Below are 13734 nucleotides of genomic sequence, written 5' to 3'. Positions count from 1 at the left end.
ACATACCTATGAATGACAGAAACCTTCGAACAATTCTGAATATTCGAGAACTTTCATGCGTTTACCCAGATAAATATCGAAGCAGTTCACGGCTTCGTTTATACATCAAGAAACAGGACACAAATTTCAACTGAGTTTTGGCTGTATTTTTTAAGACAGAAAATAAACTAGTGGTACGCCTACATTCTCCATGTTGTCATTTCGTTTGGGTCGCAGCGTTGAAATGTAGGACGAAGTTGAATGAATGTCTTGACAACATTAAAGTTCGCTCTTTTATGTGAGATTGGGATTGTTTTGAGACTCAAAATCGCACCCATTTCACTTTATTCCATTACACTCTAAGAGCAATAAGAAAGTCCTTCCATACCGTTTTGTATTCCTGTTCAAATGAGACTAAATATGAGTCAAGTCAAAAGTTGATGGCACTGACTGTTGGATTTGGCAGACTTCCTGGGACATCTTGCATTTAAACCCAGGAACAGGTCATATAATGTGCCTGGACAATGGACAATCAGAGGTTAAATGCCTTATTGTCCGGGCAGCAATAGACACACATTGGTCAAGGAGAATGCATTCCCGTTTCCTCATTTTCAGTTTGTCCATTGTACCTTTCCAAATCTGTAAGACAGTCAACAGGTTCATCTTGTGTTTTGACCCTGTAGAAGTTATCTTTGCAGGTCGTTTCAAAACTGGAAACATTTACAGTATGTGACTGAATTTTCTTTTATTCATCCCAATTTCAGATTTAACCTGTCGTCAACTGTGATCCAAAACAACAATGCCATCCTTTCGTCAGTCGTCTGTTGTGTTTCTCATGGGTGCTGGTGCTTTGTGCATGCTGGTCGTGGAACACGTTTTCCTGCCTCAATTCTCATATAGGGTGGTTCATGACAGCAGGACCGTCGTTTCAATGTCGGCTGCCGGTGCTGAGGGAACACAAGTAAACGTAAATGTAGATCCTAACATACCGTTTCAGTCCGAAAAGCGTTCGAACGATAGATCGTCTACTAGATCCGCGCCTAGCCCTGGTAAAACTTTAGTGTACAGATTCAACGGAAGGGAGATGCAGCAACTTCACGAGTTCTGCACATGGACAGTGCACGTTGACTGTGTTCCGCTGAAGACAACATCTGGAGAGACCCCAATCCATATACACGACGTCGTGATTGACAAGTATGTTTCTAAAACCATAAAACAGACGGGGTCGTGGGAGCCTGTAAACGTCAATCTCATTCTGACAGAATTAAAAAAGGATCCTGAACTTGGCTTCATGGATTTAGGGTCTCACGTTGGCGCCTTCTCTCTGTCTGTGGCCAAGTTTGGGAGGAAGGTGGTATCTGTGGATCCGCTCATAGAGAATGTCCAGAGATTGTGTAAGTCCATTCAGAAAGGCGGTTTCACGGACAGGATGACCATCCTATTCAATCCACTAGGGTTCAATCACTCCTTCGTAAATTTCAAGCGCGAATTTGGCAATGTTGGAGGGACAAGCGTTGTGGCGTCTTCTGGGTCTTCAACTAAATCCCCTTGCGAAGAATCCGCTGACTCGTATACTATAACCCTTGACGATACATTACCCTTTTTGCCCTTCAAGAAAGCTGTTTTGAAAATGGACATGCAAGAGTTTGAGTACTATGTTCTGAGTGGTGCAAAGAGGTTTTTCCATGAGATAGAGGTTCCTGCAATTCTGATGGAATGGGTACTTATGAAAACAGACGTTAATGGTGAAAAACTTGTAAACCTGTTAGTGGGAATGAAGTACTCAGCATATGCTCCAAGTATTGGCGGCGCCAAACTGGACCCAAGTCAGTACAAAACCTGGCCATATGATGTAATATGGAAGAAGTAGACCCAGTGTAAACTTCCGATGCAACATAACCTGTGTGAAGTGCGTCCTACCAATAATTTGAAATACTCAGTTCCACCTCGGCATTTGCCAGATTTGTGTATCATCAACCATTTAGGCCGATGAGTGTTGACTGAGTTCCTCTTTGTACGTTTAAGTTCTCATGAAAAGAAAAACAATTTCAAACGTGTAAATGAGGGGTTCATCTATTGCCATCTTCGAAATACCTAATTCAGCCATTATCCCATTGCGCCAGAGATACTAAAAATATGTGTCGAAGGCAAAATAAGTACATGTAAAAATATTTGCACCCTCTTAATCATGGATACATAGACTGGTATAAATAACACAAAGTTTCGCAGTTGAAATGGTATGAGTTCTAACATATACGGCATCATACCATTAATTCACCCAATGAAAGGGTAAGGATTTACTGCGAAAGGTTGTTTTTCTCATAATAAATATGTTGACATCCATAACAATTCTATTCTCTTTCGTTATGCAGACAAAAAAGGGTGTGTTTGTGGAAATCATCAGAGTAATCATCATCATATATCTGACACCTAAACATTCAAAATATGTGTATTACCTCTAAATGTCATTCGAAGGCCTTACATAACGAAACGTTACAACATACCATGTCATAGGTGGCTTGGCCTGCCAGACACGACGTTGTTTGTTAGTAAACATCTTCAAGAAAATAACTGATGTGGTGTCTACATCGAAACATGTTTCATCACGCCGGACAATACTTGTTTGGAGAGACCCATTTTCATTGACACCTTTAGTTGAACAACTTGTGTACTCATTACTGGGCAGTATAAAGTTTGTTCACCTGGTGATGGATGTCTTCGGTGTGTAGCAGTTCGGCACTATTCACTGTAAATAGTCTATCCTTTGTCCGGCACGTTTCATATTACATCATCACGTGCTGTATTTAATTGTGGTCTTTTTGCCACTTTTCTTAGTACATGTCAGAAATCGTGTAGATTTGTTGCTTTATTTCAAGATTGATTTAACTATCACTTATTAACTGTTTCAAAAGTCGATGTCACTTTAGATAAAGCATGACTATAGACAATTACCTTAGTAATACACTCCGACATAATTTGGGTGTGAATGTTGTGGAGGGTAAAGAATAACCAGCTTGGTTTCTCCAAAATATATCAGTCACAACACACGCCTAATGCCCGAGACAAAGAATTAAACATGCCTACATGCGTGTATTGCTATCGCTTGAATATGCATAATGCTTCCGGTTCCTCAAATAACACAGAATTCACTCAACAACCCACATAACATTAACATCTAGATGATATCTCATTGACAATGGACAAAATATAGACATGTCGAGCAACCACCCTTTGCTCGGGTCAGGGTTTATAATCAACATTTTATGTTTAGGAGCTAAATTCTATTTTCGCAGAAAAAGGCTCATATTTCATCAACCAAACTACAGTGAAGTCAATACTGTGCACTCTGTGTTCAACGTCACTGGAGTAGCCTTGACTGACCACGAACGACTTCTATTTGCTGTGAGCGAAATGCCGATTATTGGAAAATTGGAAAGCGTCGATGTTAGCAGGTGTTTGCCAGACAGTTTGTGCTACCAGTGTTGAATACGTTGCTCTGGTAACGAACTAATGACGATAACACTGCAGTAATATTGAATGGTTCTAGTAGTTGGTGATGTGTAGTCTTTTGTGTAGAGATCGAGCCACAATCAATTCAAGTAACGTTGAGGCGCGAAGAATTCTTGGATGTGTGAAAATAAAGAAGTTGATCATCCATAAAGTTTATCATCTCTATACTAACAACTTCTAGAATGCCACTCAAACAGTTTGACTACAGGGAGGTTTTAGGACATGGTTAGGAGTCCTGCTCCACAGGGTAGCAGCACGTGATGCATGTGGTCACACTTGAGGCAAGCGGGTTTGTTCCCAGTTGCATGAGCATCCATCTGTACCGGTGACATGTGTTAACCAAGTATGCTTGCCTGAACGCCCGATCCCGTTTGTCGTCTTTGACGACAAGCATAGTCGCCTTTTGGAGCAAGCATGGGTTGGTAAAGACCTATTCTATCTCGGATCTTTCCACCGATCACTTCAATTAGTATGTGTTCTGAGATTGAACCTGAAGCGCCTGACAAGCGTATTCTCCACAGCCCTGTATTCGTTGAGAATGCACTGTGCATGGATACATACGCAACATTAATAAATAATTATTATAAATTAATTATTATTATGTAAGCGTGATGTGTTTACAAGATTTGTTGATCATGCAGTTTTTATATAAGCAGAGCTGTAGCGCGACTCTGCTTTGTAAAATGCATCTATATCATTCAAAAACAGTGAGGGGACATTCCATTTTGCGAGCATACCACTAGTCAGTGCCTATGGGGAAAAGGTAATATATGTTCTTACATATGTTGTCACAGTTACTCTTAATTTCCCTTCATCACCTCCTTGGCTTCATCAACTGCATTTTATGTCTTGTAAATCCAACATCCCCGACTTTTGATGTTTTTTTAACAAAAAGATGCTACACAGTAGTCGTAAGTGAACATCATCCACAGGAGTTTCTGGTTCATCGATCATCTGAATGTCTGATGTATTTCCAGGCTTCATGGCGCCCGTTCTGCTAGATGTGATGAAGCTGCAACTAATCGATGGTCTAGACACATTGTGTGAATGGCGACTGCAACCTTTAAAGCAGGACTTAAAGAAGGGTTCAACCATTTTCTGTGATGATCGCTGAATGATGATGGTTTCACAGCTGTGAAGTCGGGTTTAGTTGTTCGGTAGAAGTACCTCTTAACGCTTTTGTGCCTCGGCATTCATCTCGAAGGTGTCAGTGCCTCGCCTTTGCTCATAGATTACGGACGAACGACTAACCGACTGAATAGGGACATTTTGAATAGGGACATTTTGTATAGGGACATTTGGTATGGATCAACAACTCTTATATTGCAGTATCTGTTACGTTTGGGTTTAGTAGATCCTATAGCACTGTATCTGTTACGTTTGGGTTTAGTAGATCCTAGCACTGTATCTGTTACGTTTGGGTTTAGTAGATCCTAGCACTGTATCTGTTACGTTTGGGTTTAGTAGATCCTAGCACTGTATCTGTTACGTTTGGGTTTAGTAGATCCTAGCACTGTATCTGTTACGTTTGGGTTTAGTAGATCCTAGCACTGTATCTGTTACGTTTGGGTTTAGTAGATCCTAGCACTGTATCTGTTACGTTTGGGTTTAGTAGATCCTAGCACTGTATCTGTTACGTTTGGGTTTAGTAGATCCTAGCACTGTTATCAAGCAAATGATACAGAGCATGGTGCACAAGGATATCCAAATATACCACCGACCACAAATATAGGCCCACTAGTGTAATTTACCCACTTGATTCAGTCAACTGTTCTAAAACTAGATTTTGCAACTTATTCCATACTGTTTAAATGTACTGTTTATCCATGAACTGATGTATTGTAAAAACAGTTTCATTCATAAAGTTAAAAAGATTATTGTCATGCGTTCAAGAAATGAAGAACCTCGGTGAAAAATGGCGAAATACTATCACAACTTTACAACCAAAACACATATGTTAATATGCACGATACCTGCACATGCTTTTCAGCAATTTGATCTCGTGCAATTACTCTGAATAAGGTTTGCTTTTGTTTCAATCAAGCCATTGGAGTAATTAATCCTCGTTGTAACCATATATACATACATAACAAATAATGCGTGTTTTAACAGAGTCTCTACTGTAAGTCCCCATGGCCTCTAGTATGGTGATCTACCTTCAGTTGTTGGTGATTTATAGCCTGTTTTATATTGTATTGTATTTTGTATTGTATTGTGTACATAACTTCCCTTTCTCAAGAATGTTCTCGTCACGATATAGCTGCAATATTGCCGATGTGACGTTAAATATCAACTCGCTCACTCACTCACTAAAACGAGTTTAAACTTTTGATGGGTAGTATACATGAAGCGATGTTCAGTTTATACAATTTAGGAAGTGTAATGACTTTGATGATAGGTGTGAATTTAAACAATAGCTATGAAGCCAGATAGACAAAGGGGAAGGAAGGGTTAGATTTTAAGTCTTTAATGACCTTAATTAGATAATGGTGAGCTGAAGGGATGTAATAACGTAAGTTTGATCTCTGTTGATTGTTGTTATAAGTTAATTGTCTCAGAGATACTCCGTTCACACGCACCTGTTTGCAAGCTTATGTGCCAAAAAGCACACATGGTCAAATTTTACATAACTATGTAACTGTGATGTGAACGCATTTACTCACGTGTGTAAAATGTACCAATATGCACAAGGAGTAAATTTACGTGTGGCCAGGATCACAGGTATATTTACACATGTGCAAATTAGCTCCGTGAGGGAACTGTGTCATGTCATCTTCAACGAGGGGGAAATTACTTATTCCGAAAGGAAAATATCACATGTCGTTTGACTAACTTCAAGAATTACACTAACCTGTAATGATGTTAAAGATATCATGTTGTCTTTAGATACATCAAAAGCGACTGGTCCAGACGGAATAGGCAACAAAGTAATGAAATATACTGCCAAAAGTCTTAAGTCAAATACTCAGCGTCCATGAGTTCTCGAATTACCGTCCAGTCGCATTAATCCCTTGTTTATCTAAAGTTTTTGAAAAATGTGTATTTAAATAAATATTTAATTTCCTTAGAGACAACAATTTTCTAACGGATTTACAGTCAGGATTCATGCCCGGAGATTCAACGTCTAAGCAATTAAAGTATCTGTATAATTTCATAGCTAAAGCCATGTTTGACAAAGTATGGCACAAAGGAATTATCTATAAACTCAGAAGCTATGGCATACAAGATGAATTACTACAATGGTCTGAAAGTTATCTCAATAATAGAACGCAGCGAGTTGCAATTAACGGGTACATTTCTAACAAGAAAGGTGCCTTGGCCGGAGTACCGCAGGGTTCAGTCCTCGGACCTCTCTTATTCTTAATATACATGAACGATATTGTATGTGATATTGATACTAACATTCGCCTCTTAGCGGATGATACCTCATTATACGCGATTATTGAAGATCCGCTGGTCTCAGCTGCTACTCGTAACAATGATCTAGATATAATCTCCCGGTGGGCTCAGGAATGGCAAGTTACTTTTAACCCTAATAAAACCGAATCTATTCAGTTGTGTCGTAAAAGAAACCCCTCAATAAAATTAAACATACATATGGACGGAACGAGTATGAAAGAAGCCACAAACATTTAGGAATAACACTCCAAAGCGACGGTTCATGGAATAATCACATTAAAGATATTGTTCGTAAAACTCGTCCTATGATCAGTTGTTGGCGGAGTTTTAAATATCGCTTATCCCGAAAGACATTACATACTATGTACAAATCTTACATTCTACCCATATTTGACTACTGCTCGCATATCTGGGATAATTGTACATCTCAACAATCACAGATATTAGAAAGCTTACATCTTGAAGCCTTCAGAACGATCTGTAGTGCTGTGCGTGGTACAAGTCACCATAAGATTTATAATGAAACTGAATTTCACTCTCTGAAAGATAGAAGACATTATAAGAAACTAACTTTTTTCTTTAAAATGTACAAAAACCAATTACCGGACTATCTATGCGAATTAATCCCTCAAACTGTCTCTGGAAACACTCGGTATGATCTAACGGTCACATCGGCAATGTCTCAACCATAACGTGACTAAACCAAATTCTAAACACTCCACAGAGTTGGATTATAGAATCCTGTCATCAAAGGACAGTAAAACATACTGGATCACAGATACGGATATAAAATTAGTTTGTAAACCGAAAACGTCCTCACTATTAATACAGTACAACATAAAAACAGGCTATAGATCGTCAACAGGCTATAGATCGCCAACAGGCTATAGATAGCTTTCTCAGCATTTGTGTACGTGCTTCTCGAACACCTGGCTGTGCCTTTCTCTGTACTCCTCCCTCGTAATGAACAGTGAACTGTGTCAATATTTTAATGATAGTTTGTCACACAACTTATTTTAGGACAAAAATTCTGTAAAAGAATGTTTTAGATCATTGAGTATGTTATGCTTAATCTATGTTCGCGGTGAATCGAGAATGGAAGCCAGTGAGCTATAACATACCGACTTGAAACTTTACTACAAATCCACTGTCCTAATACTGACACTTATAACAAATATTTGACTTAAACTGAAGTGACAAAATAGTCACCTTATCTTCAACATACAGGTTTTCAGTTGTCAGAGCACTAAGCGAAGTTAATCAGCTGTTAAAAATAAACCGGGCTCAATCATACATCCGACGCTGCCGCTTTATTGGCTACAAATGTTACGTCACCGCGAAAATATACCTCGACGAAATTCGCGTTGAATGGGCGTGCAAACGATTCACGAAGTTTCCCCCGGCGCTGGGGGAAAATGGCTTCAACATCTGTGCTGCGCATACGCAGTGAATAGGTCGATGGTGCTTGCCCGGAGTATGCCCGGAGTATGTGGTCGTGAGCAGTAGTCTAATCGGGGCTGTGTACAGAAGCAAGTGAATAATCATTCTACTCGTTACCTAAAAAAGTATGTTGATTGTGATAAGCAGCCTCTCTCAATACTCTGTCAAATTTCAATACCTGATTTATTGACACCCAAATGTCTGCCTGCTTGTCTGCTAATGACAATATGCCATGCACAACTTCAATCATTGACCACTTGCAATTTGAAATCAATTGTACAGCTTATAATTTGGTTTATTTGCTTTTTCATGGACAGCAATGCATATAATATGTCATGAATAGGTGATAATTGTGTTAACTTTTAATTATGTTTGATTTTTTGGTAGCATGTGACCTTTAACATTTCACACCACAGTTTATCTTTCTCCGCCCAGCTGCTCGTGACCACACACACTCTTTGTGGATCAGGTGATCCTTGCCGCAGGTCCCAAGTTGTAGAATTTGACTGTCATGAGATTTGAAATCAATGGTTGGATGCCGATAATCATTCGTGAAGATATAGGGTTCCACAATCGACCGAAGTGTTGCAAAAGCAATGTGTGCACTGATAGAACTGTCTGATAGAACATAACATACACACATACACAGCTGGCTTTGAAGACTTTATCTAAATAATTTCAGACTGAACTTCAAGGTATACCTTTGTCAGAAAAGGGACGAAACTAATCAGCTTCTTATATGTTCTAAATGTAATATTTATAACATTTGTGTGTTTGCCTAGACCCTCTTAACGTTTATGTTAGTACCTGTCATAATTTAGACAAGAAATAGGCATCCCCATTAGCACCGGGTATGCTCCCCTCCCCTATTCCTCTAGGCATGTGAATCGGAATTTTAGCTCTTGTTTGTACAATCCTATTTTGCTCAGAAGTTTCACTCATGTTCAAGCTACATTATTTTCATATATCGTTCAATAACTACCAAAACGCCAATCCCCTTCCCTCGATTTACCTATCAAGAAACTGAATGTCGGAGACACGTGATTCCATTTCAGATTTTCCTTATTTATATCGATGGAATGCTCTGTTTTTTTCCTGTTACATGTGTGTGCATCACATCATATCAGGACAGTAACTGATTGGCATTTGTTTAAGAGAGCGGTGACTGGTGACGCAGGACATGCTCACGTTTTCGCACTCACATTATCCTCGATATTCGATAGTGATTCCTAAACACAAGTTCATGATGTAGTCGAGGTTTCCTGTGGATATGTGATGGGTTTTGAAGTTATAAAATTTACATACTTTTACATCTATTACATGTACGCTTGTGACTAATTCATTTTCGTCACATTTCAGTTTTCACCAGCAGAGATTCAACAGGTAATCACGGAGCATCATGACATCAATCCGTCATTCGTATGTGTTTCTGCTGGTGGTTGCTGGCGCGTTCACTATGCTCTCATTTGAACACATAGTCCTGCCTTACTTCTCATACAAGGTGGTTGATAACAGCGACTCTGTCGCTTCAATGTCCCAGGGAACTCCAGCAGGCAGTGTAAACGATAACAGTGGCACTAAGTCGCTCAGATCAGCCCCCAACCCTGGTAAAACGTTGGTGTACAGATTCAACGGAAAGGAGATGCAGCAGCTTCACGAGTTCTGCACATGGACAGTGCACGTTGACTGTGTTCCGCTGAAGACAACATCTGGAGAGACCCCAATCCATATACACGACGTCGTGATTGACAAGTATGTTTCTAAAACCATAAAACAGACGGGGTCGTGGGAGCCTGTAAACGTCAATCTCATTCTGACAGAATTAAAAAAGGATCCTGAACTTGGCTTCATGGATTTAGGGTCTCACGTTGGCGCCTTCTCTCTGTCTGTGGCCAAGTTTGGGAGGAAGGTGGTATCTGTGGATCCGCTCATAGAGAATGTCCAGAGATTGTGTAAGTCCATTCAGAAAGGCGGTTTCACGGACAGGATGACTATACTATTCAATCCACTAGGGTCAAATCACTCCTTCGTAAATTTCAAGCGCGAATTTGGCAATGTTGGAGGGACAAGCGTTGTGGCGTCTTCTGGGTCTTCAACTAAATCCCCTTGCGAAGAATCCGCTGACTCGTATACTATAACCCTTGACGATACATTACCCTTTTTGCCCTTCAAGAAAGCTGTTTTGAAAATGGACATCCAAGAGTTTGAGTATTATGTTCTGAGTGGTGCAAAGAGGTTTTTCCATGAGATAGAGGTTCCTGCAATTCTGATGGAATGGGTACTTATGAAAACAGACGTTAATGGTGAAAAACTTGTAAACCTGTTAGTGGGAATGAAGTACTCAGCATATGCTCCAAGTATTGGCGGCGCCAAACTGGACCCAAGTCAGTACAAAACCTGGCCATATGATGTAATATGGAAGAAATAAAACTAGATGGTGTAATAGTTTGCTGGAGATACGGGAGATGGCTTATTGTTATGCCCACTGGCATCTGGATAGAATCATTTTCTTAACTTTGTCACCATATTCAAGCAATTGTGATATTGCTTAATCTCATACGTGCAAAAAGTGTGTTAGAATTAGGTGAATGTGGTCAACATAATTGTTTGGATTGCCATTGAAGTGAATGTGTGTATATGAACAAAATCTACATGACATATTCTGATCTTTTGGGTTGATAATTTGCACCATTCGTAATGCATGCAGGAACAAGATGGGTCGAAAACAGAGGTGTTGTCGAACATAAGGCTTTCTGTTAGCAAGGATTAAGTCACGTTTGACTCTTGTATTATAACACGCAACATAGTCCACTGTAGGCCTTAACATACCTTCTAAAATCCACTTTCAACATTAGCAAAGGAGTAATTTGTCTTAAGATAGGCACTTCTATCATTTTCAGAACACACAGCACCACTTTTGTTGGTTAGTAAGTTAAAGCAGGTAAACCACACTGAAAACAGCATGTGACCTTTAAAACTGACTTGCATGTACATATATACATACACATATACATGCATACCCCCAAAATAAGAGACAAATCTAGCAGTCAAGGTACTGTGCAGCCTAACCATGTTGGCTGCTATTCCTGATATTATTGAATGAAAAAAGAGTCACATTTCCTTCAGATTAAAACATATAATTTTTATGGCTCTCAGCAAAATGCACAAATGACAAAGGTGACAACAAACAATCTTTTCAAAATTAACCTTGCTCTTCCACAAACCTGAAAACAAGCTGAACAGTTACATTTTCACTGCCCGGAAAATTAAAAATAAAGCAAGATATAACAAATCACCATGTTTACTGAAAGATATATTATGAAATGCACTCTTACTAAAAACACAGTCATTCAAATTCACATTGTACAATGATAGATCAAGACTCGTTAATGGGCGTCCATTCAAATTCAGGAATACTGTTGATTATGCAAACAACCCTGGGATTAACACCAGTTGTCTTCCTTTTCCTGTCTGCTTTACAGCCTTTGTTAGTTGATTCCGAGGAAACACCCTCAATACAGAGAAGATAGCAAAATGCCAGCGTCAGGTTCTAACTATTTAATCTGCTTGGGTAATAAAACATGAAATGCAAGTCCAAGGCATTTCCTTGGTAATGACAACACCCCATTGTATATTTGATGTATTAAAGCTAAATAAAATTTTTTTCGTAGCATAATTGTTGTGACATCATTTTAACCTTTTTTATTTATTAAGTAATTTGTCTACATTGTTAATAACAGTGAACAAGTGAGTGAGTTAATATTTAGCGTCAGATCGGCAATATTGCAGCCATATCGCGACGAGAACATTTTAATTTATATCAGTATTACAATTAACAAATTGAGAACGTAAAATCCTGCCTTTGAAGGACAGTAGAAGTACTGGATTATCACAGACATGAACTTAGAACTAGCACAGTGTAACTAAAACAGTGTATTTAAAGACGACCATACAATATAAAAATCGGCTATTGATTGCCAACAACAGAAAGTAGATCACCATACTTGGAACCAATAACAGTGAACAAACCTCCAGAACTCCAGAGCAGCTGCTGCACCAGCTTGGTACTGTATGCTGCACCAGCTTGTACTGTATGCTGCACCAGCTTGTACTGTATGCTGCACCAGCTTGGTACTGTATGCTGCACCAGCTTGTACTGTATGCTGCACCAGCTTGGTACTGTATGCTGCACCAGCTTGGTACTGTATGCTGCACATGAAAAGTTTTCAGAGAATTGAATACTGAAACCTGTTCTACACCATGATATGACTTTCCAGAATTATCAATTGTGCGTGGAACACATTTATTATAAGACTGTTTTGGTCATCCTTTTTGCCCAGCCTGTTCATGGCTCTTAAAATCAACTTGTGTCATGTGATTATACCTACAAAAGTATTCAGCTGAAAAGATCTGTTGAAAACCCCTATCATATGAGAACACAGATTGTCACCAACAATACAAATAACAGATTCCTCGTCATAGCTTTTTCCCGAGTCAGAATTCACAGTTATTCCTGTGTTTCAAGTATCTTTAAGTCTGCTAATAACTGTTTTTCTCCAATCCGTTTAGGTCCATATCTCTACATAACACTACAAACTGCTATGATCAATACTAGGTCTTTCATAGGACTCTACGTTGCCAAGTGTAAGATATACACCACATGAGGATTGACCACTTCAAACACATCCTAACATAGAATCAACTGGAAACGTTTATCTTCCTTGGCAAAAAAAAGCTTTTAAATGCTTTTCCATCACAAATATCTGATAGTGTGCCATATGCATTTCCTGTAAAGGTGCCGAATTTAAAATGCGATTTGAAGTTTTTGAAAAGCTTGGCTAATGTTTCACAGATAGGCACATTGTGATAGGTTTTTGTCTGTCATAAACATGAAATACTTCTGTTGACCAAATATATGCAAAGTGATTCTTATAAAACGTTTTTCTTTTTTATGCACTTTGCAGTGGTCCGCTGTTGCAGGTTGCCATCAAGTCAGACTTTATGATTTCTGACTTAACTTCGCTGATAATGTCTGCTGATAACCCCACTGATTAGATTTGTTCTTGTAACTTCTGTAACAGAATAGAAAGACGTATCTCAGGCATTTCTTGAAATTCAGTGAATTTCTGATTGTGGCAATAAATATTCTCCTTGCACTTTGAGGTAGAACATAGCAAGATTTTGTAAAGAAAATCATAATTAGTTTTCCCATTTACTTGAAATTCACCAATAGTTTCTGTATCAAAAGATTCGTTCAATTGGTCTTGATTACTTTCACCCATTTGCAAAGCAGTATCTCCATGCTCACCTGGGTTAACATCTGCAGCGTGGTCTGGTTCTCCAAAACCATTATTGTATGTGCTTTCATTTTAATAATTAAGAGACAGGTTAATTTCTTCTTATAAC

The 13734-nt window shown here is 39.0% G+C and overlaps 1 protein-coding gene across 2 annotated transcripts in view; it reads left to right on the top strand.

The window, feature by feature from the left end:
• LOC137299116 (uncharacterized) overlaps positions 1-11949 on the top strand; it is a 30805-nt gene extending 18856 nt beyond the window's left edge. Inside the window, exon 2 of one of the 2 annotated variants that reach the window (XM_067831619.1) lies at positions 9688-11949. In XM_067831619.1, coding sequence (XP_067687720.1) covers positions 9728-10756 — 1029 coding nt within the window. In that variant the 5' untranslated portion in view covers positions 9688-9727 and the 3' untranslated portion in view covers positions 10757-11949. Of the gene's footprint in view, positions 1-743; positions 2225-9687 lie in introns of those variants that run through there. The other variant, XM_067831618.1, reaches the window with a different exon arrangement.
• Positions 11950-13734: the final 1785 nt, after the last annotated feature.

Source organism: Haliotis asinina, chromosome 10 (assembly GCF_037392515.1).
Source record: "Haliotis asinina isolate JCU_RB_2024 chromosome 10, JCU_Hal_asi_v2, whole genome shotgun sequence".
In the NCBI taxonomy this organism is placed as follows: domain Eukaryota; kingdom Metazoa; phylum Mollusca; class Gastropoda; order Lepetellida; family Haliotidae; genus Haliotis; species Haliotis asinina.
Note: the sequence above shows the minus strand (reverse complement) of the source record. Positions and strands in the feature narration are given on the sequence as shown.